The sequence below is a fragment of the Bemisia tabaci genome, chromosome 10 (genome assembly GCF_918797505.1).
Source record: "Bemisia tabaci chromosome 10, PGI_BMITA_v3".
Taxonomy (NCBI): domain Eukaryota; kingdom Metazoa; phylum Arthropoda; class Insecta; order Hemiptera; family Aleyrodidae; genus Bemisia; species Bemisia tabaci.
In genome coordinates, this window is record NC_092802.1 from 36,326,625 (window position 1) to 36,353,950 (window position 27,326).

The 27,326-nt window shown below is 38.8% G+C and overlaps 1 protein-coding gene across 1 annotated transcript in view; it reads left to right on the forward strand.

The window, feature by feature from the left end:
- Positions 1 to 120: 120 nt before the first annotated feature.
- GlcT (ceramide glucosyltransferase) overlaps positions 121 to 27,326 on the forward strand; it is a 36,020-nt gene continuing 8,814 nt past the window's right edge. The window contains exons 1-6 of the mRNA XM_019045751.2: positions 121 to 419; positions 21,308 to 21,449; positions 23,489 to 23,591; positions 25,045 to 25,146; positions 25,721 to 25,833; positions 26,954 to 27,219. Of these exons, the coding sequence (XP_018901296.1) occupies positions 331 to 419; positions 21,308 to 21,449; positions 23,489 to 23,591; positions 25,045 to 25,146; positions 25,721 to 25,833; positions 26,954 to 27,219 (815 nt within the window). The 5' untranslated portion in view covers positions 121 to 330. The remainder of the gene's footprint in view (positions 420 to 21,307; positions 21,450 to 23,488; positions 23,592 to 25,044; positions 25,147 to 25,720; positions 25,834 to 26,953; positions 27,220 to 27,326) is intronic.

Here is a 27,326-nt window from a genome sequence, read left to right on the forward strand (position 1 = left end):
ACTTTACCGCGTACGGTATTCTCGTACGCCCTAAATACCGTACGCAATAAGCAACTAGTTGCCAGAATTACCGTACCGCGCTGTATAACCGCACAAAGCACAGTGAAATAATTACGTGAATCGGTAAAAAACTTCAGTGCACAGTGCTACCGCGGAGTGTTGTGTGTGTTGTGAAACGGAGAAACGGCCTTCGGTGCGATAGAACGCTCTTTTTCCAGTTTGTAGTTTTGTTTTTTTTGTACGAAAATGCACGAATTTCTTTCTATGCGGTGATATATGTGGTTCCTATCTATGAAAATGGTTATTTAAGAACTGTTTCATGTTGCACCAATGATCATAACCTTGTTCGGTTTTGCTGTGTTTTTTATAATATTTTGGTGTGGTCAATGGATACTTCACTTGACTGCCATCATTTACGGGTATGTTTTCTTTGAATATTCTCCTTGTTAATTCTCTATCAACTACTACCTCAATAGGAGGTATCTTTTCGAGTTTACTTGTACCACAGCGGAGCCTCACAAATTGAGCCATTACAGTGTTGAACACTCCCTGTACCAAGCGCAGCGTCTGGAGTTTTTCATCATAACTGCTCGGTTCCAATAATTTTACTATTTTGCATTGGATCACTGTCATAGAACAGAGAATTTCATGCTCTCTTTTCAAATGAAATTCTTTAATTATTCTCTTGCTTTTGAACAGCAGGAGGTCACGCAACTGAGCACTGTAAAAACACCCCTTCTTGTGCTCTGAAATAACCGCAAAACACTCAGTCAGAATCCCGAATTTTAACACTGTGAGGTTCACAGTTCTCAAAAATGAAATGTTTTTGATTTTTATATTCTTTTATCACCATTTCTCTTCTATTTGACCCCTGGAAAGTAATGCTGGCAACCATTTGGGTGTTTACTTACGGATTTTTCCAAATTGCAATATCGGAGTTATGGTTTTATCCGTGTTACTCTTTTTCTTATGGCATCATCCCAAATTTTAAGAGGAATATTTAAGTATTGAGAGATTTTACCCTCCCTCTTGAGTTCTGATCTAAGTAACTTCTGGAAGTAGATATATCCTAAACCTTGAAAACAGTGTCGTTAAAAGGCATCAGTGAATTTTACATTTATCCCTGTCCGAATGCTTTTAAGTGGCTCTCTAACTTCATAACTCATGAACTGTTCGATGCAAGATTCACATCAATATACGTGTTTTGCCCCTGACAATATGGTTGCATAACTAAGTAAATTGCAGAGACAACTGCCTTTCCAAGGCCTTGAAATCTCATTCCCCTACTACCGCTCTGAGCTGGAGAGCTGTAATTTAATGATAGTTATGTAGTTCCTCTTAGATCTGTAGTTCCCCTTAGTACTAGGGAAAGAGAAGAATGGACAACTATCTTACCAACGTTAATTGCGTCAGTTATCAGTCGACCCATTCGTTAGCACTTAAATTTCTATTAAATGGTAACATTTTCCAACTGTCATGAGTCAATTCTTTTCTTTCCCCAGTTCCAAGTAATGCAAGGTTTTTTAAAGTCTTCTAAGTAGGTGCCTACAAAATAAGGCTTACAAATTAAAATTAATGTGTACGGTAAAATGCAACACTTGAGGTGATGCTGTGTGATCTAGGGATGAGATCCGCCACCACGCTGCGCTGCCTCACAATTTACATCTTTGAGAAGCTGTAATTATTGTAATGTACAAGATACTGCAAGAAACTGATCCATAATGTGTAGCAGCATCTATACTGAGTAGAATGACATCAAATTTGTTAAGATTCATTTTAAATTTATACCTGAATCTACGATAATGGACCTTGTTTGTTGACTCAATGTGTAAGAGAGACATAGCGCTATAAAGACTCTCTTACACATTGAGTCAATGGGCGACGTCCGTTATCGTAGTTTCAAATATAAATTTTCAATCAATCTGAACAAATCTGATGTCACTCTACTCTGCTACACGTTTCACGCTCACGCTCAGTTTCTTGCATTAATATGTACATAACGATAATTATTACCTCTCAAAGACATAATCGGCACAGCAGCACAACATGGTGGCGGATCTTGTCCCTAGATCACATAGAATCACCCTAAGTATTTTAGTATTTTAATATCCTCATTTCCTATTTCAATTTTTTGGAAGAAAAACAAACAAAAATCTCCACTGGAAAATATTTTCAATTTTTTTTGCAAATAGGTATGAAGGTTATCCCCACATAATTTTAAGCTTTGAAGCTTACAGTGTTCGTAAACTTCGAAAAAAAAAATTTTTAGCTACGTATTTTATTCAAAATTACCATACTGGGGAAAACATAACACATATACGTAATGGATATGGTTCGAAAAGTGCTTGAAGATTCTTCAAAAAGTACTTGTTCTTTTGTTTTTTTTTTTTTTCATCATAATCACTTTTTCCGGCCGCACGAACCATGAAGCATCCCAAGCATTGTTAAATCCTCCCCATAATTACATCAGGTTGGGGTCAATCCCCCCTTTTCCCCAATCCACCTTAAACGGCGCAGTTTTCGATTTGAATTTCCTTAAAAGGGGACAACTCGTGTCGATTCTAGCCTGACGTCACATTCCGTCTAACAACCCGCACCCCCCTCGTCTTGTCTCTGGCCAGTCATCAGGTACACGTCAGGCACCCTTGACCCCCTCTTTGCTCCCCTTAAGGATTATGACGTCATTTCATGGACGGCCCCTCACACGTACGCCAATCAAGGTCGCCAGGTTGTGCCATTGAATCGAAATGTTTTTCATGTGTCTAAATGGGGAATGGAGAATTTGCATGAAACTTTTTTATTGCTTCACCTGAAAGTGCTTAAAGAGCTAATTTCACAGTATTTTTTATACTTTATTCCTGATTTGGGAAATATAATGAAAAACTAGTCGTGATTAGCTCGCTTTGCGAGCTGACACGTCTAGCCGGGGAGTGCCCCTGGACCCCAGTTCTACGCTTCGCGACGAACTTGCGACTCGCTCCGCGAGCCGCCACCGCCCCGCACAGTTTTTAACATTGCTGAGGAGACAACATCTATGTCTTAATCTTCTTTTTCACCAAGTTTTACAGAAATTGATATTCTAGGAGTCCGGACCGCGTTTTCGTGCGGGGCCGCCATCTTGGATTTGGAAATGTTGAAAATCCGACCAAAAATGCGAGTTTTCCGTCGAAATACACCTCCTAATACCGAATTTCACAAAATTCGATGGATCGGAAGCGAAGATAGCAATTTAGACCACGTTCGTCATCTTAGATTTTTGAATTTTGAAAATCGGACCCTAAATTCTAATTTCCCGTCGAAATACACCTCCTAATACCGAATTTCACAAAAATCGATGGATCGGGAAGCCAAGATAGCAATTTAGACCACGTTCGTCATCTTGGATTTTTGAATTTTGAAAATCGGACCTTAAATTCTAATTTCCCGTCGAAATATACCTCCTAATACCGAATTTCACAAAAATCGATCGATATTAGGAAGCTATATAGCATTTTAGGCCACGACCGCCATCTTGGATTTTGAAATTTTGAAAATCTAACCAAAAATTCGAGTTCCCCGTCGAAAAGTACCCTAGATCTCCGAGTTTCACAAAAATCGATCAAACAGGAGCCGACTTAGCAATTTAGGCCACGGCCGCCATCTTGGATTTGGAAATTTTGAAAATCTAACCAAAAATTCGAGTTTCTCGTCGAAAAATACCTGTAGATACCGAGTTTCACGAAAATCGATATATCAGGAGCCGACTTAGCATTTTAGGCCACTGCCGCCATCTTGGATTTGGAAATTTTGAAAATCTGACCAAAAATCCGAGTTTCTCGTCGAAAAATACCTGCGGATACCGAGTTTCACGAAAATCGATAGAACAGATCGAAGCCGACTTAGCATTTTAGGCCACGGCCGCCATCTTGGATTTTGAGATTTTGAAAATCCGACCAAAAATTCGAGTTTCTCGTCGAAAAATACCCCTGGATACCGAGTTTCACGAAAATCGATATAACAGGAGCCGACTTAGCATTTTAGGCCACGGCCGCCATCTTGGATTTGGAAATTTTGAAAATCCGACCAAAAATTCGAGTTTCTCGTCGAAAAATACCTGTGGATACCGAGTTTCACGAAAATCGATCAAACAGGAGCCGACTTAGCATTTTAGGCCACGGCCGCCATCTTGGATTTTGAGATTTTGAAAATCCGACGAAAAATTCGAGATCCCCGTTGAAAAATACCCCCGCTAACCAATTTCCACAAAAATCCGTTGAAAAATACCGCCTAAAACCTTATATTTCGTCTATAAGGCAGTGACGTCACGCAACAGGATTGAACCTGTTCGGCGCGATGCGCTTAAACAACCGCGTATCTCCAATGTAATGCTATATGGAGAAACAACTTTTCGCTCTTGCGGGCGTCCTAAGCAGCGGATTTGAACGGGAATAATTTTAATCAACTCCTCGTTACAATAGCTAAGCGTGTACCAATAAAGGAAATCGCTTCGGCCAATTTTTATCTAGGGGGGGCAGAGTGAGTGGGAACAGCAGCTTTATATAGAGTAAAGTAATAGATTTATAAGTGAGAGCGGTATTTCCTATTTAAACTCATGTATTTTAGCAGATTAGATCATTTTGTCATACCTTCTCCAATAATTGTTTTATTCATGAACCAAGGGTATCTTCGTGTTCAGCGCACTCAAAAGTTTCCACTTAAACACGAGATTTATCAAATTTCAGGCATCTGCAAATTCTCTATCATGCTGATTTTTCCGCACAGGCTGGCAACATTGATCGCGGATGCATCCTGAACTTTCTTCAGTGTTTACTTCAACTTACCTCCTCTTGCGTCATTATTTACCCTCGATTTTTTAATCTATTCTCGCAGTCTTTTTTTTTCGGCCAACCGGTAGTGCCTATAAATATCCATTCAAATCCAGAAGGTTCTGTCTAATTATTCGTGGCGTGTGGCGCGGTGTACAAGTTCAAAGGCAGCTGATATCGCCTCATCATCACCGCATCACCCGACTCGCGCCACTAATCATTAGAGGCTTCTCGTGCTTTGCGATGAATCGATCGATCGATATCCCATTTAACCCTAGATAAGAATCGGCTATCAGAGCACACCTCAATAATCGATTCTTTACGATAGCTTTAAATCGATGATTCACGCGTCGCCACTGCTTATCGTCAAATTCATTCATTTCTGAATCTCATTGATATTCTATGCATGTTGCCAAACGCTGTGGGAACCTACAATTAGCAGTTTTTCCGCGTAGAACGGTCAAGCAATCCGGCAACACTGCCATGCTAAGAAAAACTACCGTATAAGCTTAAGCATTCGAGAGTTTCCAAATTTCCACGAATAAAACGCGCATTTTTTTTTTTTTTTTTTTTTTTTTTTTTTTTTTTTTTTTTTTAGGAAGGTTATGCGTATTTTTTCTTGAAATTTTCAGATATTTTAGATTAAATTGCACTGGAAAAAAACAAATTGCATCTAGAGTCTAGACTCTTAAAAACATCGACAAGAAAAAATACCCTTGATTCAATCAGATTTAAGCTTAAATCAAGAACCAAGCCTCTTAATTTGAGCGGATTTCCTTTTGATTTAAGCTTAAATCTGATTGAATCAAGAGTCCTTTTTCTTGTCAATGTTCTCAAGAGTCTGGACTATAGATCCAATGTGTTTTTTTTCCATTGTGGGAACAAAATTACACGAAAATTTTGAAGGAAAATATTTACAATTCTCCGAGTCTAAACGTTTTTTATTGAAGGAAATATGGCAACGCCTCATTAATTAAACAGCGTTCTTCTTTAGCACGGCAGAGCAGAATCTTTATGTTCGACTAGTCTGTTGCCGATTTGAATTTCAGTGTTGCCATTTTATTTTACCGAAGATTCCGATGTTCCGAGACAAATGCCGATTTTTCCAAAGTTCCGGGAAAAAATTCCGCAATACGCCCGAAATTAAGTAGTTCTGCGGATCATCAAATTTATTGAATACTTGGTCAAACTTAACAAATTGACATAATAAACCAAAATTCCGAAAAGAGCCAAAAATTCCGATTATTTGAAAAGTTCTGAAATTTAGCATTCATTCCGGGAAATGGCAGCACTGTAGAATTGCCGTTTAGTTTTTAGCCGATGAAGTATTGCGAATTCGCCGGGTGCCATCTGCGGCCATGGCCATGTGATGAAAGTAAGTGAAAACGGAAGTGTTAAAAATAGTGAGTGTTCTGTGATGAAGGGCTCCTATATCGCGCGTCAGAATTTCTCCAGCGGAGGGGAACGTCTTGCCAACGCTGTTACGCTGAAAGGAAGAACGCTGAATAAACATTCGAAATCCGCAAAATTTCCCGCGATTAAGTATGTTTTTTTGACAGGAATTATTTCACGCGTAATATTTCATGCGCACACTGGAAAAAAACACATTGGATCTAGAGTCCAGACTCTTAAAAACATCGACAAGAAGAAATACTCATGATTCAATCAGATTTAAGCGTAAATCAAGAACCAAGCCTCTTAATTTGAGCGGATTTCCTTTTGATTTAAGCTTAAATCTGATTGAATCAAGAGTCCTTTTTCTTGTCAATGTTCTCAAGAGTCTGGACTATAGATCCAATGTGTTTTTTTCCAGTGCAGTTAATTATTTTATTGCCCATGGCGGCAAATTTTGCAATTTTTTTAAATGTAGCTATAAAGAAAAATCGGATTCAGAAAAAAAAAATACGAACGAGAAAAGGTGACAAAATCTCTCATTTCCTGAGAGTATATATTTCGAATTTTGTCGTCCTTCTGTGATACAATAGACAGCACCTTTAATTAGTGGAGTTAAGACTAAGAGAGAAACCGGACACGGAATTTGGTCTGGAACGGTGCGGCAGGCGCAGAGAGCAATGATACGAGAACGTGAGATGAAAAGGAGAAACCCTCGGCGCGGCGGTCAGCGTGTAACACATATTAGCGCCTACAAGACTGCATTAATACTTCACGCATTGCGCCAAAGACAGTGCGGTCAGCAGCGGGCAGCGTGAAACGCATAGCGCCTGCAGGACTGCATGAATACTTCACGCATTGCGTCGAACACAGTGCGGTCAGCGCGGCGCGGCAGCGGAAGTTAAAATTATTAAACCACATTCATGTTTGTTCTTTCATAATTTTTTGGTTCATTTCTCATAAATGGAGGACCTTGTCCACATAGAGATAGGTTTACGGAACTTAACTTTCGCGCAAAGTTCCGTGAAATTTTGCTAGTAGTGTTGACAGGGCTTTCGCAAAAAATGTATCCAACACGAGTAGGTAAACGTGTCTTATGCACCCCCTCTCCCTCCGGCACGTTTCCTTGATGGTTTTTATTGATGTTTCAAAACGAATGAGAAGGGGGCGGCAAAATACAGGCGACCCATGGGCGGCAAATAGGTAAATCCGGCCCTGACTTCCATAGTTTTATCCCTCTGCATGCGACAAATGAATGGTCTGAGATAAGAAAATGCACGCTCGCGTAGGTAGCAAGACTCCGTCAAACCCTGAAAATTGTCTAGTTTTTTAATTGACTCATTCTAATTACTTCGAATTCCGTTGTTTCCCGAACAAAGGAACGCAACTCTATTCCAAGGTTGGGATATTGACTCAAACAATTCAATTTTTTACAGAAGAGTACTTGCGCAATTTACGCCCAAAATTTTCCTGATTTTCGTATAAGGCCTGAAGAAAAATCAGCAAAATTTTCAATTTGAAATACCTGAGATTCCCCTCGCGAAACCCCTTTTGCGAGGGGCAATTTGGCAACGTAGAAAAGTGGTTACGTCCTTTCGTACGGAAAACGACGATTTATCCAATCGATGAGCCATGACTCACGGTCTCCCGGATTGTTGTCCTTCCCCGACAATCCAGCATTAAACAATTATTATCACGTTAAAAATAGTACATAATTTAATCCGCGTCTTACTTCGGCTCCACTCACAATGTACCCGATAATTATGTGGCTGGTCTATCGTTCGATTGCTCCGTCTTACGCTGTCGTTCGTTTGTTTTTACAATTTCGTAGATAATTTTTAGACAAAATACTTAGTAAGTGAGCGATGAAAAATAAAGAAAAAACTATCGGAGAGGAAAGATAAGAATTTTATTGATCACCTTTTATTTGTTGTTTACCTACTCGCTGCCTTTCGTCGAATGTTGCAATTGTTATCCTTTGCCCGGGCATTGAATTATTAAACTATGACTACCTAATCGATAGGATGATGAATGAATTAAATTTAACACCACTAGCCGCTGCCTTGCCACGCAGTTTTCTTGTCGCTTGTCGAGATGCTGTATAATTTAAGAAAAGTGCGATTATTTGTGATGGAAGTTGAGCGACCGGACCCCTAGGATGGAATATCTCGTCGTTTGGCTGACGAAAAGGCGTAACTTCACTCAGAACCGAGAGGCGGATCCAGCAGGATGGCAACGCTAATTTCTTGAATTTTTCTTGAATCGAGAGGCAATGGAGATGTTGCATGTGTGAGGAATTTGCGATTTGACTGTTGATTCTTTACGTAAAAGTTCGCGAGAAACACGATGATCCCTTTGGTTTTCTCTGAAATCAACTCCCAAGCTCAAAAAAAGCTCTAAAGTTGGTCAAAAAGGAGGGGATATCCCACGCTATCCTGAGAGTCCACCTCTACATCAAGACAAACTCTCCATGCAAAGATAGGGAGCAAATACATTGACAGGGCTGCCACCTTATTTGGGGACTCCAAAACTGAAAACACGGCAACCCTGCTATCGTTCTTGCTCCCTATCTTTGCATGGAGAGTTTGTTTTGATGTAGAAGTGGACTCTCAGGATAGCGTGGGATATCCCCTCCATTTTGGTCTCAACTTGAGAGCTTTTTTTGAGCTTGGGAGTTATTCAGAGAAAACCAGTGGGACCATCGTGTTTCTCGCGAACTTTTACCCAAGAATCAGCTGTCAAATCGCAAATTCTTCACACATGCAACATCTCCATTTAAGCGGATTTCCTTTTGATTCAAGTAAAAATACGATTGAATAGAAAGAGTATTTTTTCCTGTCGAGGTTTTCAAGAGTCTGGACTCTGGATTCAAGGAACTTCTTTTTCCAATGTACCTCTGAATGCCTTTTCTCATTATTTGCACCCGAAGAAAAGGACATTTTGTCCAAAATTGGGTACGGATCAGCGTATTTTCTTCTTCTTTTTTTTTAAAACAACAGGTGAAAGAAAAGAAAGGTAGTAGGAGTTTTGTTGCGCGCGGGATTAGGGAAAGTCGGGAAATTCGTCGTGGAATTTGAAAATTTTGAAGGGAGGGAATTATCGACTTTAATGATTGTGGAAGATTCCAGTTCCAGCTCAAGACCGTGCATTAGGATCGTGCGATAGGATTAGTTTTCTTAATTTTATGTTTCATTGCCCGCATTCAGCACGCCCAAGCTGCAATCCCAGCCTCAAAAAGATTATGCTGTGCTGTTCTTGCCTCTGCAAAATTGCGAGGCCCCGCAAGGTTAACTTTCCTCGTCAGTCGAATAAAATTCAACTCGGCGATTACTTTCGCATTCTGTTTTTCACACTCGTTTCAATTCAAAATCAAATGCATGCATCGCAGCGGCTGTGATTTTCCGAAACTTGTTTTCCACGAATTTCGCCGCGATGCCGCTTGCAACGCAGCGTGCCATCATTATATGTCAGGTTTCCTCGGTTATGCTTCAACAACGGCGACGCTGTAGGTAAACTAGGAAACTCCAGAAACACCTGTTGAGATTTCACGGCCGTGCTGCCGTGCTAAGGAAAAACGCCGTATGAACATTCGAGAGTTGCCAAATTTCCCTTGATAAAACATGTATTTTTGACGACATTCGTGCACATTTTTCTTTGCAATTTTCAGATGTTTTCGATTAAATTGCGTACAACATAGTCTGAAATTTTTGGAAAGAAATATTCACGATTTTCCCAGTAAATTCGGTTTTTATCGGAGAAAATTTGGCAACGCCGAAAGGCTCATACGGTGTTTTTCCTTGCACGGCAGCATGGGTGTATCACTCAGACACTGTCTGAGGCAACACAAAAAATACTTCACGGAGAAAAAAACTTCGTGCGTGGGGCCCGAAGTTCAGGTCATATGAATCTCTGAAGTTTTCGGATTGAGCATCCGAACACTTAGGGTCCAGCTGCTGAGGTTTGGATCACACATCTGAAACTTCAGTTCTTACATCTGATGTACTTCGGTTTTCACATACGAAAAACTTCGGTTCTTACATCCGAAAACTTCTGTTCTCACATCTGAAGTACTTCAGATGCAAGAACTGGAGTTTCAGATGTGTGATCCGAACGTCGACAGCTAGACCTTAAGTGTTCAGATGCTCAATCTGAAAACTTCAGAGATCCATATGACCTAAACTTCGGGTCCCACGCACGAGGTTTTTTTCTCCGTGTTAACTTCAATCGGACTACATTTTGCAAAAAGGAACTTACTTAGAATGGAACTTACTAAAGGAAGTCTCTTGGATCCAGAGTCCAGACACTGAAAAAAATTGACAAGAAAAAATACTCTTGATTCAATTGGATTCTTGATAGAATCAAATGGAAATCCGCTGAAATTAAGAGGCTTGGCTCTCGATTCGAGCAAAAATCCGATTGAATCAAGATTTTTTTTTTCTTGTCAAACTTTTTAAGGGTCTGGACCAGAGACAAGAGACCTTCCACTGGCCTCATGGCGACAGGTGGAAGCTAATGCCTCATGGACAATCATAAGGGAGCAACAGTCATCACCCTAATTTCGGCTGTTGACCTACCTGCATGGTGGAGCTTCGGGTGACGTCATGAACCAAAGAAGTTTCCCAAACTTCAGCCATTTTCGGCTTGTTTGCAAAACGGAACTGCCAACACGTTGTTGAATATCAACCATGTTCATGTAGATAAGTCAACAGTAGAATGCTGAAGTCCCGAGAGTAAAAGCTTCCACCATAGCCAAGATACTAGTGGAGGGTCTCTTGTCCCTGGCCTGGACTCTGGATCCAAGAGACTTCTTTTCTCAGTGAGGGTGTTCCAGCGGAAAGTCAAGGAATTCACGCCAACCTGGAAATGTCAGGAAGTTCTGAGGGAAAGACGGAAAATTACGCGAGATGCGTTCAGCAGAAATCAGTGTGATTGAAAGCACAAAAATCCGTGTGAAAGTTTCTTACGAAGGTCAGGGAAAAGCATCAAAGTCAAGGAAAAGTCAGGGAATTCGAATATGAAGAAATTATGGCAATTTTGACTGAGATTGAGGTTGCCATATTTGCAGACTGCCACGGTACCTCTCCGTACGCGATTTGACGCGCGTAGATCTCTGTTTTTCCATGAGCGGAAGATTTAAATTGACGCATACTAGAAAAAAAAAATACATTGGATCTTGAGTCTAGACTCTTTAAAACATCGACAAGAGAAAGTACTCTTGATTCAATCAGAATCTAGGTTAAATCAAGAACCAAGCCTCTTGATTTAAGCGGATTTCGTATTGATTCAAGCAAAAATTCGATGGAATCAAGAGTATTTTTTCTTGTCAATGTTTTCAAGAGTCTGGACTCTACCTAGATCCAATGTGTTTTTTTTTTTTTTTCTTTTTTTTTTCTTTTCCAGTGCGTGAAGAAACATCAAATATCTTGTGGTTAGGATTCCAATTCAGTAATTTTCGTTGCGCAAATCGTGCTCTACGTAAACTTTTGGCCGAGAATCTTAAACCAGAATACTTTCATTCGTATGTTATCTACTGTCTTGTCATTTGAGACCTTGTCTTCTACTTGGTTGTCTCTTTCTCTTGTTTGTCTCCTCCTTGCCTTTGTGTCGATCGCAACGGGTGCCGGCGGTGTCGTGGCGTGGCGTGTTTTGCGATCTATCGATTAACCTGCCATTTAAACCTATGGAAAAGGCTCGATAAACGAGGTGTTCGCAACGAACTCCTTAATGGAGATGTTGCATGTGTGAGGAATTTGCGATTTGACTGTTGAGTCTTGTGTAAAAATTGGCGAGAAACACTATGGTGCCACTGGTTTTCTCTGAAATCAACTCCCAAGCTAAAAAAAGCTCTCAAGTTGAGGCCAAAATGGAGGGGATATCCACGCTATCCTGAGAGTCCACCTCTACATCAAGACAAACTCTCCATGCCAAGAGAGGGAGCAAGTACATCGACAGGGTTGCCGTGTTTTCAGTTTTGGAGTCCCCAAATAAAGTGGCAGCCCTGTCAATGCATGTATTTGCTCCGTATCTTTGCATGGAAAGTTTGTCTTGATCTAGAGGTGGACTCTCAGGATAGCGTGGGATATCCCCTTCATTTTGGCCTCAACTTGAGAGCTTTTTTTGAGCTTGGGAGTTGATTTCAGAGAAAACCAGTGGCACCATCGTGTTTCTCGCGAACTTTTACGAAAGAATCAACAGTCAAATCGCAAATTCCTCACACATGCAACAACTCCATTATCGATTCTTTACCGCAGCTTCCAAGGAGAAATATCCACACATAATCGACGATTCACACCGCGCCACTGGCATGGCGGCGGGTGCCGGGTGCCCTGCCTGTCATCCATTCATCCGGCGAATGCAAATTCTCTCCTTCCTGATGGCAGTGACCGAGGATAGAAGGATCCTCTATTCCTCTTCCTGCGCTACGTCTTAGACGTTTATGAATGGCGCGGAATGGCGCACAGTGAATATAGTCAGTAGGAGAGGTCGAACCAGGGTGGCATGAAATGTAAGAAAGAAATGAAAGATTCAAAATTTCAGTGAAATATTTCATGAAATTTCGTGATGCTGTAAAATATTTCATATTTTTTAGGGGCTAGAGTATGCAACCCGCACTCAAACACTTAAAAATAGGAAAGAGTCACAATTTTTACATTTTGCGAATATGAAAAGGAACCGGTATCTTTCATAAATTTCTGAAATTTCAAGATTTTATTTTTAATGAAATTTTGCCACCCTGGGTCGGACAAAATTCGTGAACTTTAAACACTCATAACTTCGTTCATCACTAGAAAAAAAAAAACACATTGGATCTAGAGTCTAGACTCTTAAAAACATCGACAAGAAAAAGTATTCTTGATTGAATCAGAATGTAGCTTAAATCAAGAACCAAGCCTCTTAATTTAAGCGGATTTCGTTTTGATTCAAGCAAAAATCGAATTGAATCAAGAGTATTTTTTCTTGTCACTGTTTTCAAGAGTCTGGACTCTAGATCCAATGTGTTTTTTTTCCCAGTGATCCAGAACTTAGAGGTTCTTAAAGGGTCCCTTGGTTTCCTCATGAAATTTTCCTTCAGAGGTACCCCTGGAAATCTTAAATTTAACGAATTAAACATCAAAATTTGCAGTTTTAGTCGAAAATTTCATGTCCGACCTCCTTGATTGACTGGATCCACCGTGCGGCGCCCATGCCGAGGCGAGGAATGCGTGACCCCGCCATGTATGTGCTTCGCGCCCGTGGATGAAAGACGATACAGTTGATGCAAGCCCTGCGGCCGCGAATCCCGCCTTACGTAATGCGTAACGCTGCGTCCTGCGTCTTCGCTTGTCACAGTGTCACGTCATTCATGTCCGTCGCCGTCCTGTCATTGCCAATCGAAACTCCAACTATGAAGAATTTGTCATGGTGCAACGCTGCGAATGGACTGCATTTCGACGGCCCAAGTGCTAAACCACGCCGTGTTTCAAAGTTTCTGCTTTCACACAGTTAAAAGTCGAGGAATGAAATTTGGTGCCGGAGTCTATATAGCGCCCGAAAAGGCGAAAATTCCGATTCTGATGATGGTTGGCCATCGATTTTGCCGAAGGAGCTGGAACCACTTCCGGAAGCGTCTTACTATGGGACGTTGCTTTGGGATGCATTGATTGATCTGCCCTTTAAACCCATCAGGGTTGCCACAGTCGGAGAAAACCGTAAATGTCAGGGAATTTAAAAAAAAAAAAATCAGGGGAAACCTAGAAATGTCAGGGACTTTAACGAAAATGTCAGGAAAAAATTTTCAAGTCACCTTTATTTCCGTTGTTTGAGTTAGACGTTTCGTTCAACAAATTTTGCCTAAAAACTAGTTCCAATCATGTATTTTTAAGCATCTGGCATATCCTCAATTGCCCGGGAATTTTCCTAAAATGTGACAGAGAAATCAGGAAAATGTCAGGGAATTGAATTTTCCAAATTCCGTGGCAACCCTGACCTACGGAAAAGGGTCGATTATCAGTTCAGTTGAAACCAGCTCTCGAATAGTCGAAGGTCGAAATCACACTATCCATCCCGCGGTGGTTTAAGAGTCTACGTACGCCGTGTTTTTCGATGAGCGATAGCTTTATTAATGTCGGACGTAGAAACTTAAAGTTTGAACACATCTCATTATTTTTTGACTATCATTGTGATTTAGCCATCAGAACACGATCCTTTAACTGTAGCTAAGCTGACCCAATATTATACAATGACTATTTGCCCTCGCTATATCATCCTCTTAATTTGACATCCATCAATATTCTCAGCGTGGCCATCATGATCGAAAGTCATTCATTTCCGGCGTGCATTGAAGCCACTGCACTGCCGCGTAAGGAAAAACACCGTATGAACATTCGAGAGTTGCCAAATTTCCGTCGATAAAATCTTTATTTTTGAGGGAAGTTACGAATATTTTCTCTTGAAAATTTCAGTAATTTTAGGTAAGATTGCGAACAAAATTATCCAAAAAATCGGAAGGAAAATATTCACAAGTTTACCAGAAAATTTATGTTATATCGAAGGAAAATTTGGCAACGCTTGAAGGTTCATGCGGCGTTCTTCCTTAGCACGGCAGAGTAGCTCAGATAAGCGCCTTCCCCGTTATTCGTGCGGTTCGATACCCCTGACATTTAAATTTGTGCGACCTTTGCGAAAATGGCGACCTTTGATTATGCTGCAAAAATGCCGCTCGCCTGTCAGACCCGGGTGCACAAAAACAAAATAACGGAAAAAAAGCAAACCACGATAGCGCTTAATCGATCGCTGTGTCGGAGAATTCAGATTCGTTGCCAGTTCAGCCGGGTCAATTAATGTACTTATGGACTTTCAGACTTGAAAAGTCGTTTTATTGAAGAAAATGCGGAAGCAGGAAATAGTACAATAATCTCTATCGAACTCTCTCTTATTACCGAATTAAAATGAAATCAACTCGTACACGTGGATCCATAAGTGCAGATTTTTAACACTTTGCACTAGAGTACCTGTATAGCGAGAGTATGGACAGATGTGAAACTCCGAAAATCCATCAGGCTTTCACCGATGCTTCTGCGAATAATGCTAGGGCCCAGAAATGCAACCAACCTATGAATTTCAATTATCCAGAACGATTTACTAATAATATTGTTACGAACCGTCGTTTTTAAAGCACGTATTTGACTCAGTTTTTGCATAAATTTACTCTTTTTTGCGGAAGAACGCTCATTTCGGTACATTCCTGACCATCTTGGTTAGAATTAGAATCTGTAGACTGGCGGTGAAATTTTGTGTGGTAGAAGTTGATGAGAGGGATGGCTGCACTTTTGGGCCCTGAGACCTCCATGAAGCGATCTGTCCATACTCTCGCTATACAGGTATTCTACTTTGCACTATTTGCGGTGCTTACCGTCAGTAAAAACCGGAAAATATCAGGAAATTCAATGGTATCAGGGAAAATTAAGAAAATATCAGGAAAATCGTTCCCGGATCAGGAAATTGGATAGCGTTAAATAGAAAGGAACCAAGTCACATGGGCTGTCGCCAGATTCAATCGGACACTTTAATTTTTTACATAAAAAATTTGCACCTTTGCAAATTTCAATTAATTTTCTGCATAGTACGAAGCAAATTCCTTAACATTTTCAAAGGACTCCGCTCAAAAATTAACTAAGCTAACGTGGCTTAGTTCCTTTCTGCTAAACGCGGTCCAATTCTAAATGCCTCAAGTACCTTTCGAGCATTTTTTCAACTTTTGAATCATTTCATTAAATATGTTGATTTTTTAAAACAAACGAGCGTCAATTAAATCGCGCATAAAATAAGAAAATCTCGTCTAACATAAATTCAAAATTAAATTTTAGTAGACAGACCCTGTAGGGAGTTGCACCGAGAAAGGCAAATCCGGTCAATATAAGTTCTAGTAAGGATGAAGTTCTCTATGAAAGAGAGAGTATTACCATCTCAATTCTTCTAGTGCAGAAAGCTATGCCGCATTCTGGTTGGTCTGCAAATTTTATGCTCCCTAGAGCCCGAAGCGCTCAATGTATACAAACAAGATATCGGATAGGGCTCAAGACATTATGAGAAATACCTAAGTTCCAACTTCTCAAATGAGCTGTAAACAACACTTGCTTGGATATTTTTGCTGAGAATCATTTTTTTCCTGTTGGTCTGTATCTAGTATCATTCACTGCTGTCTCATGAATACGAATTCCTCTAGTTTGGGTTCGTTTACATGAGCCCTTGAGAGCCCCATGAAAGCCTAAAAGGGTCTGTTAAAAATTTAATCCGTAACTAAAAAAACGTTGGCTCAGACCTCCTTCCTAGAGGATATTTGAAGCACATGTTGTTTTTAAGGTCTGTTATCGCACAAAGGCCGCCATATTGACCCCTTGCTTGAAATATTTGAATCCTCAAGTCATCATGATAATGGAGAAGCTTTCATTGTCCAGATAAATAAACATCAGGAACACTTATGAAATTATGAATTTAAATGTGCGCCAAAAAGTCGGCTGAAAGATGAAGAAATTCGATAGTTTTTCCCACGAAAATCCCCGGGAAGAGGGAGAAAACTTTGGTCTCTTATAAGGGAATGAGCTCCTAAAAATCAGGGGAAATCATTTTATCACGATTTTGTTAGATAATATTGCGATAAATCACCGTCGATAAAATCGCGATTTTATTCCAAAATGCGATGAAAATCCTCCGATCAAATTACAACAGGGAATGAGCATGGTAAAGAGGTCTAGATACCATGATCTAAAATATCCGAATATTTCAAGGAATGCATACTTCTTCCTCAAAAATAAATTATTCGCGGGAAAAATTTCGCAACTTTTCAATGCTCTTACGACCTTCTTCTTCAGCATAGCGGATTGCTTCTCAGGCGTATGCTGCTGTGCTATAGAAAAACGTTGTATGAACCTTCAGATGTTGCCACATTTTCCGAAATGAAAAAATGAATTTAGTGGGAAAGAGCGATTTTTTTTCTTCAAATTTTCGAACGATTTTCTTCGCAATTTATTCGAAAATATCGGATAATATTTTTCTTCAAAATTGGGACGATTTTTCCCGCAATTCAATCTATGATATCAGAAAGTTTCAAGGCAAATAATTCCTAAAGTTCTTCAAAAATGCATGATTTATTCAGAGAAATTTGGCAACTCTCGAATGTTCATACGGCGTTCTTCCTTAGCACGCCATTTTTAACTTTTTTGGAAACAATGTATTATAGTATAACAACTTGTGTACCTTGGGACAATTTTTTTTACAGAATCCTTTCGCAAATATTGTCAAGAACTTAACCTGAAAATTTGATGTGCATGGGTAAAATAGTATTTATTTTATAAAGTGTTAAGTTTCCAAAAACGCGGGAAAGTCTTAATGGATTTACGGCTTTCTTCCTTAGCACGGCCGAGGCGGATCCAGCAATTTGGCAACACCGGATTGTCTCCATTTAAACCCATGTTAAATAATCGATTCTTGTCGGAGCACCTGGCCCCTCCAAGAATCGATACATTTTCATAGGTTTAATTGGAGTAAAGACAATGTTGCCAATTTTCTGGATCCGCCAATGACCGGCAGTATGATTCTCTCGGTAAAATAACCGGAGATCTGCTTGGGAGTGAAACCTTCAAAACGCAGGATGCACTCAATTTTGAATGCATCCGTTATCTGCATCGGAATCGAGTGACGCGTAAGGACGATTATGACGTCATACCCGGTGCGGTGCGTCGCGTCGGTGCTGCTGAAACTGGAACTACCGGAAAGAATGAGTCACTCCGTAAAGTGTCAGTGAGTCAGTCAGACAGAGATATTTTAATCCGTCGTCCGGACTGACCGTCGTGAAAATATTCAAATCCACATGCAAATCCAGAGTGTAGGTATCATTGCGGGTCTCAGCTCGTAATCTAGGTATGTGCCCAGATCGGATCGTTCCAGAATATAGCTGGAATTATTCTCATAGAACTGAGGTCTCGCGTTTTCTATGTCAGGATGGAGGATTGGAGGGTTGCGTGAAACGAAGGAAACGTGCAGAAGATCGAACATTTTCGTCAAGTATTTCATGAAATTTTACGAGTTTATAAACTTTATTAAAAATATGAACACTGGAAAAAAAAACACATTGGATCTAGAGTCCAGACTCTTAAAAACATCGACAAGAAAAAATACTGTTGATTCAATCGGATTTTTGCTTAAATCAAGAACCAAGCCTCCTAATTTGAGCGGATTTCTTTTGATCTAAGCAAAAATCTGATTGAATCAAGAGTATTTTTTCTTGTCAATGTCTTCAAGAGTCTGGACTCTAGATCCAATGTGTTTTTTTTTTTTCCAGTGTCGTATTTCATGAAGTTTTACGAGGTTATAAACTTCATTACAAATATGAAGCGTTCATGTTGAAGTGAATCGTATTTCATGAAATTTTACGAGGTTTTAAACTTTGTTAAACATATGAAGCGTTCCTGTTGAGGTGAATCGAAGATATTTTAAGGTAAATCCGGGAATTGTCAGGACATTTTTTTGCGCCAGGGCAAACCTGGAAGAACGCTGCTTTGGAATCCGCAAAGGATATTTGTTAGCCGTGTTATAGATTTTCTTAAATTTTTGGGGAACCCAAGACATTTTTTTGTCTCTCCAAAAAAAAGAAGAAAAAAAAAACTTCCTCTACCCTAGGGTAGCGAGAGAGTAAAAACCTCTTTGGCCTCTGCAGTTTCGAGCAACAAGGGGCTAGGTCTACGCACTACGACATTGCGCGTTCGCGAATTCAATGCGAACTTATCTCATCAGTTCTTTAATCCCTTAAGTTCGGTTATACGAATCGAACGTTCGGTTACTTATACTGGAAGTTGAGTTTGATGTACCAAATAGCCATCTGATATAGATCACAATATTCCTGTTCATTTTTGAGATATGCTATTTTCGCTTCATGAAAGTCGAAATATTTTAATCTCGTGTTAGGCCCCATCCAACTTTTCTACTCATGCGGTAAAGTCTCCGAGTCAGTAGAAAAGAGTTCACGCTCTCCTTCATCTCGTGAATATGCAATTTTGCCTACTTGGAAGTCGAAATAGTCGTATCACGCGCTTCGCCCCCTCCAACTTTTCTACTCTTGCGTTAAAGTCTCCAAGTCAGCCGAAAAGAGATTCTCCTTCATTTCGTGGATATGCACTTTTACCTACGCGGAAGTTGAAATAGTTGTATCATGCGTTTCGCCCCGTTTTCTGAACATCGATTTCTGACTCAAAGTTGTTTCTCAAGGATGCTTTGCAAATATTCATCTTTCAATTTTTCAAGTCGACTATGGCTCATCATAATGAACGAGTGAAGCTTTATGCTGCCATATCAAGGAAAATCCTCGTATGAATATCTGCACGTCGCCAAATTTCCTTCAAAAATAGTCATCGCTTCCCGTAAGAATATAAATTTTATCCGGAGAAATTTGACAAAATTCGAATGTTCCCATGGCGTTCTTCCTTAGCACGGCATTATGACAATTAGGTTTTCATGAAATCACACTGGAAAAAAAAAACACATTGGATCTAGAATCCAGACTCTTAAGAACATCGACAAGAAAAAGTACTCTTGATTCAATCAGAATCTAGCTCAAATCAAGAACCAAGCCTCTTAATTTAAGCGGATTTCGTATTGATTCAAGCAAAAATCCGATTGAATCAAGAGTATTTTTTCTTGTCAATGTTTTCAAGAGTCTGGACTCTAGATCCAATGTGTTTTTTTTTCCAGTGACGGCGAAAATACAAGAAAAGTACAAGCACAAAAAAAATACAAATACAAATACAAATACAAAAAATACAACTACAAATACAAAAATACAAATTCTACGTGTATATGTCGAGGAAAAATACAAAAATTGGAATCGAGTTTCGGCGTTCTGGTTGTAGACGGCGGTATGCCCGTATTTATACTGAAGGGGCGCAAGCACGCAATCTCTACGTACATAGTTCATTTTGGCGCAAATACATCCATTTATGAATCGGACGTCCTGGGCAGGCGATGGTGGCCTGAAATTGGTACGCTAGACGAATTGCTCAAGTAGTGGTTGACCGTGTGATCAATTGAATAGGTGTATTACCCGCTTGTTGCCCCCGTCTTCGTAGCTCGTTTCTCGTCCTCCTGGCTATTTACTCTCCGACCGGCAAGGTTCCGTCATAACCGGACTACGCAGCCGTGGCCACAACCTACTCGCTTACAAGCGAGCTTCCTAAATTCTTGCGCATTGCACAATCGGTCCGTTGCAAATTTTTGCCACATCGAGATGAGTATGGACTTCGTTTTGAAATAGGAACTACTATTTCTCGTTTATTTATAAAAGCGTTTGTATGCGTAGGGAAACGTACGTCACATACGTTGTTCCTGTATAATCAGGGTTCCTACAAGTCCGGAATTTCCGGAAAAAGTACCGATTTTTTCAGAGCAGTCCGGAAGCACTGAAAAAGAGCGGAATTCCGCAAGAAGGTCCGGAATTTATTCATATTTTTGTGTCATTTTGGTCGCAGTTTCAGCGGGAAATTCAAATTTTTGAAATTCGCCCAATTTCCATAGCCAGATGCAGTAATTTCAATTAGCTGCCCACAGTTTCCTCTCATGGAGTTAACCGGCTAAAAAAACACTATGAGCACTTTGGGAAGATCTGAACTTCACTCCTAATTTTACAATTTGCGCGCTCTCGAGCTCTCGGCCTCTGAAAGTATACCATGGTCCTTTGGCGATTCATTCCGAAATTCCACAAATACACGATTTTATTTTTTAAAAAAAAGGAAGAAAAAGGAAATCACTTCCATCAGCAATGACGCTGAGAGCATGGTTGGGAAGAAAAAGCACACGGGGGCCTCCTCATGTGACGTCAGGAAATCTGGCGGCGCGTTATTTTTCCGTTAGAAATGGGGTCGCGTTTTCAGCAACTTTGAAAGTCGTTTTCCTCGCTCAAATTAATTTTCACGGGAAAAAATGGCAAATTCAGGTTTTATCACTTTTTACCTGCTTTTCGGTGATGTACGTATCAGTCCAGACTGACAGCCAGCTGTTGGGGAAGTGTTTTATTCATTAAATATCTGGGTCTTTTACATAACTCATTGGTCCATTCAACCCTGTATTTATTTTTGTTTCAGAAAATGCAAGTTTCACAAAAAAGTCAACGTTTTGGCCAGCGACGTTCCATATCCAGGAGTGACTATTTTAAAACCGCTCACGGGGGTTGATCCCAACCTATTCAGCAACCTAGAATCATTTTTCACCATGGAATATCCAACAGTAAGCTCAATATTCACTTCAAACGTACCTTGTTACTTAGCTGCAATCTTGAAATGAAATCAATTTTCCTTGAATATGTTAATTGGATTGCATTTTGCAAAAAGGAACCACTAGCATTGCAATGTTGCTAAGATTGTGCAACTTCTTTTGTCTTGGAGGAAAAACCCGATTATCCATTAATAGTTTCTATTTTACTCGCTAAAAACTGTGAATTTAAGACAAAAATTACCATGTGAATTTCATAGTTTTTCACGATTTCCGCAATTTTATTGCAAAAGATGAAGTTGCACAATCTTAGCATCATTGCAATGCTAGTGGTTCCTTTTTACAAAATGCAATCCAATTTATGACCAAATCTGTGACCTCCTCCGGGAAAAAAATTTTCCTAGCAACTTTTTGGAAATGCGTGCAAACAGGAATTCTGAAGATTTTGGCGCAAGTTTGACCCTAAAATCTTAAAAATTGTAGGAGATACTAGTCCTGAAGTACTGAGAAATGATGAAATTAATTTTCCTTGAATATGTTAATTTATGACCAAATCTGTGACCTCCTCCGGGAAAAAAGTTTTCCTAGCAACTTTTTGGAAATGCTTGCGAACAGGAAATCTGAAAATTTTTGCTCAAGTTTGACCCTAAAATCTTAAAAATTGAAGGAGAAACTAGTCCTGAAGTAGTGAGACAAACATCCCTAGGTTGTAGAAAAACGTGGTTCAAGTGTTATAAAAAGTTAAGAAAAATGCTCTCACGGAAAATGAGGTTCCTTTTCACAAATCTGGGTCACATTTTAACATGATCAGTACGAGACTGGAGGGTTAAAATTGAAAGATATTCACCACTTCTATGATGTAGCTTTGCTTATGACTTGATAATTTTCCAATATTATCCTCCTAATCTCAGTGGAAGAAAAAAGACTTGGAAAGGCTTTAAAAAAAAATTCAAATGGGTGAGCAGGTACATACCTATTTTCAAAAATTCTTGAAACTGATAAAGTATGGTAAAGGCATTAAACTCAAAAAACTCCTATTCTTTACTTTCAAAGCGTAATTGGAAATGGGCACTTCTCTCCTCAAACCATGAATAATTTGAATATGGTAATTTAACTCGTTCGTACAGAATTTTATGATTATAGCTTTTGCTACCACTTCCATATTGTTTCGACCCAGTAAATCCTTCATCTCTTCTCTGGATAAATTCATCTAATGTGAATCTTATATCCACTGGCATGCAAAAAATTCAGTATGTTAATATTGATTTGAGCAATCGCAGCTTCAACTCAAGGTCAAATGTGCTTAGAATTCATTTCCATGCCAAGTATGAATTTTAATTAGCTATCTACTTATATCATACCAGTTACACCCACTAAATCGCAAACCCTCCAGCAAATGTTCTTTAAAATTTTATTGGTAGAAAGACAGATATGTAAATGAATTTCAAAACTATTGGAATGAACAATGAGTTTTTCTCCCTCCGATAAAAGATCCAGCCCTGTAAAATCCTTTTCTCCCTGCTCAATCTCTTAGGTGAAATTGTGTAATGCAGGCATATAATTCATTATATTTTAACCTTTAAGGAAAAGAGAAAAAAATATTCATCGATAGTTAAATTCTCAAAATCCTGAAGAAACCTGTTGAATTTATTGAAAAAATCATTTTTGTCACTGATTTAATGAAGCAGAATGAAGATATTTTGAAGCCAGATGTTTTGAAGCACATAAAATTCAGGGAATCTGGCAAATCTTTGACCATAACTAAGGAAAAGTTCCAAAAGTTTGACGTTAGAACATTATTAATTGTAAGAAATTTTAAGTAAATTGATGGTAAGTTACAAATTGTTTATCATCATAAAAAAAATCTTCCTCCATCTAAAGCCGTTGTATAAATACACTGAATTCAAGCTCTAGTAGTCAAATTTTGTGTTGTTCTGAGCAAGACTGTGTTTATCAAGTTTTTGGATTTATTTTTCTAAATTCTGGCTGATTTTCTTAGCAGAGGATGTCTATATTAGTTGTATCTAATGTCTCTGTGTTCTCTTATGTTTCAGTATGAATTAATGTTTTGTATAGAAGAAGAAAGTGATCCTGCCATTATGATTGTTAAAAAACTAATTGAAAAATATCCAAATGTAGATTCTAAAATATTTATAGGTAAGTTTAAATTTTACATTTATATTTTAAATTTAAAACATGATTATTTTCCTTCTACATCCTTGATAAATGTTTTATCACTATGATGAGTTTTACTGGCGATTAAAAATCCCTTGGGGGAAAGAAGGGTTTTTGGAGGGGCCCCTTACACATGGACCCAAACCAAGTCCACAAAGTGTGGAGATTTATAGCGGGAGAGGAGAAAATATTTTTTTTTTTATTTTTTCTTTGATCTCGGAAGAGGGAGTACTTCTGGTATAAGTACTACTGATGGGCCACTGGCCAAAGTAGGCAGTACACTCTTACTTCCTTTAAAAGTAAAAACACATTAAGTTGAATACGGAAAAACCAAAAAACAAAAATTTGAAAACCGATAAAAACAAACTAAAGTTTGTATTCATAAAGAAATTAATGGGTCTGTTGTAAGCAAGAGATACAGCCAACCGAATATTCTTTTAAGGGGGAAATTCGCTCGAAAATCACGTCGGGCACATCAAGAAAGTCTGAAATCCAGTCCTTAGCGTGCAATCTGCGGAGTTTGCAACACGCTTTTTCAAGTTTCCTGCGTCTGTGGGCAGTTTTTGTTGGTAGCAAGCAATCAGGTTTGCCTGAAGAGAGACCCAACTAAATGAACAAACAATCTCTTGAACTATCTTTCGTCAAAACTGTCGAAACTTTCCTTGGGGAAGGTTTTAATTGATTGAAAGCTTTTGTCTTTGCAAAGTAAAGAAATAAAAAAGAAACAAACGCTTGAAAACAAATGAAATCATACATAAGAAAAAGTAATTTAATCGTTAGTTTACTATGAGTAGTTCTTTTTTACTCTTCTGCCTGTGCAAACCTGATCGGCGGTGATAGAGACAAATTGCCCGCAGGCGCAGGTAACTTAATAAAGTGTGTTACAAACTATGCAGATTGGGTGCTAAAGAGCGAATTTCAGACTTTTTTGATGTGGCCAACGTGATTTTTGAGCGAATTTACATCTAAAATATTTATTTAGTTGCCTGTATCTCTTGCGAGCAACATACCCATAGATACCTACAAAGAAACGACCTAACCAACAGACCTCTACATTGATTGGAGCAACACAGAAAAAATTAAATTGCTGATTTAACAACAAAAAAATGCTACTTTAACGACTATTGTAAGCTAATTTAACCATTGGAGTGGTTAAAGTAGCATTTATGTGTTGTGAGATCTACATCGAAACATTGCAGTCACTTTTTTTAACAATTGAATTGTTAAATCAGCAATTTAATTTTTTCCGTGAGGTAACTTTTTATTCCAAGGTCTTGTTCCCTGGTTCCTGTAGCCAGTGGCCATCTCTAAGGCCACTAAAATTGAATTGGAATGGATAACGCAGATACGATCGGAGGAAAAAAGATGAGTATAATATAAAAGCTCAGCTGAATGTAACTTCAATTTAATTCTAAAATCACCAAATCTTTTTCAGGTGGAGCCAATGTTGGTGTTAATCCAAAAATTAATAATATAATCACAGGTTACCAAGCTGCCAAACATGAGCTTTTTCTCATCTCTGATAGCAGCATACGAAGTAAGTAATTGTCAGCTAAATTTTCTTGCGTATTTAAGTTGTAGTCAAAGCCTGTAATCTAGACTGATTACAGTTTGTATGTTCAAATCCAGATTTGTCAGAGGTTCCTCGCTCAAATCTGAAATTTTCTCAACAACTTAGTTTTTGTCTGGGAAAGTCCTCCTTTGACCATTGCTAGATCTGGTCCCGGTCAAACAAACAATTTTGTAAGAAAGTAAACGTTTAGGTATAAGGTTCCTCGTTCAAATCTGAAATTTTCTCAACAACTTAGTTTTTGTCTAAGAATATCCAACTTCGACCATTGCTAGATCTAACTCCGGGCAAATTAAACAATTTTGTAGGAAAGTATAAGTTGGAAACAGTATTAGTTTTGTAAGAATTGAGCTATGAGCAGACCAGAGACCTGTCTTTCCTTCCGTCAAAAACTCTTTGAAACCGTGCTCCGATAAATTGTGTGGCATCTCTTTTTTTGAATTGTAAAGCTACAAACTTCAGGATATTCTATCTTATCTATACATCTGTTTCTTTAGTATTTTTTTTTTTTTCTGACTTAAAATTTACTTTTTTATTTCAGTGAAAGAAGATACTCTGATGGATATGGTTCATCATATGACCGAAGGTGTAGCTTTGGTCCATCAAATGCCTTTTACCTGTGATAGAGAGGGTCTAGCAGCGACTGTAGAAAAGGTACCCCTCTTTTTGTATTATCAGTCATGGATCTGTAACAGACCATTTGTTCAGCATATGAATGTCAGCCTACTGAATAGCCTTTGACAGATGAAATAAGAAAAAAATCATGTGAAGCATCTGAGAAATGTCTAAAATGCACTCTGTTAACTCACAATTTTCATACTTCATATGGACCAAGTTTCTGTAACAAGTCGCATCTTGGGGGGGAAAAAAGCGAGCCTGGATCTGATTTGAATACCAATATTCACAAATTTTCCTCTGTCAAAAATCCAAAGTCGAAAACAAGTCTTATTTTGAGCATGAAAATACCTAATTTTTAAACTTTGTCTGTAACACTGAGACTTATATAAGAATAAAAGTTCAAAGCTCTTTTCCTTGGTTCAACCTCTATACAACCTGGTATGTTTCTACGCTCCATGACACACATTTTGACATTAAGCCACATCTGCTTAGTACAGACTGCACAAATTGTGTATTTAAGAGTGAATTTGAGACATTTCTCACATGTGTAACGTAATTTTTGTGTGATTTTACCTATTGTTTGCTCATTCTACTGTGTCTTTTATGTGCAAGAGTGCAACACTGCCGTGCTGAGGAAGAACGCTGTATGAGCCTTTGGATGTCACCAGATTTCCTATGACATAATACAAATTTTTTAGGAAACTTGTAAATATTTTTCCTTTGATTATTTAGAGAATTTTATTCGCAATTAGATCTAAATCGTCTGAAAATTTCAAGATAAAATATTCATAACTTCTTTTAAAAGTAAACTTTTCATTTGAGGAAATTTGGAAACTTATGAATGTTCTAATGGATTTTTTCCTTAGCACAGCACTTGCCTTGACTCATTTCCATTATCTATGCGTAGCCTTATTCACTTTTACATTTTAATATCTCAGGAAGGATCATAAGAAATAAGAATAAATAAAAAGTGTCTATTGCACCTCTTACTAAAAGCTGTTAGTAGAAGTTTTAGAGAACCATCTTAAAATTTCAGTATTGGTTGTCAGATATTTGATCCCTCAAATTACATAACCTTCTTCAAAATCTTTAATATTTAATTTCGATGAACGTTTCCAGTTATCTTGTAGTGATTCCATTTTGTGTTGCTTTTTAGATTTTTTTTGGGACGTTTCAAGCAAGGATATACTTAATTGCTGACCTGCTGCAAATTAATTGTCATACGGGTATGTCAGCTTTAATTCGAAAGAGCGCAATGGAAGAGGTTGGTGGGCTGCAAGCGTTCGGATGCTACCTGGCTGAGGACTTTTTCTACGCCAAATCTTTGACTGATCGAGGGTACAAAACCTGTGTTAGTAGTCAGCCTGCATGGCAAAATTCTGGTTTCTGTGAAATCACTAGTTTTCAAAATAGGTTAATGAGGTAAGTTTGGATCCCCAAATCAGGGCTTTAATCGTCGTTCCTATAGTTGCTCTCTGCAACCTTAATCATTTCAATCTCTCCTGTATGTTTTTTTTACTAAGAGGAGC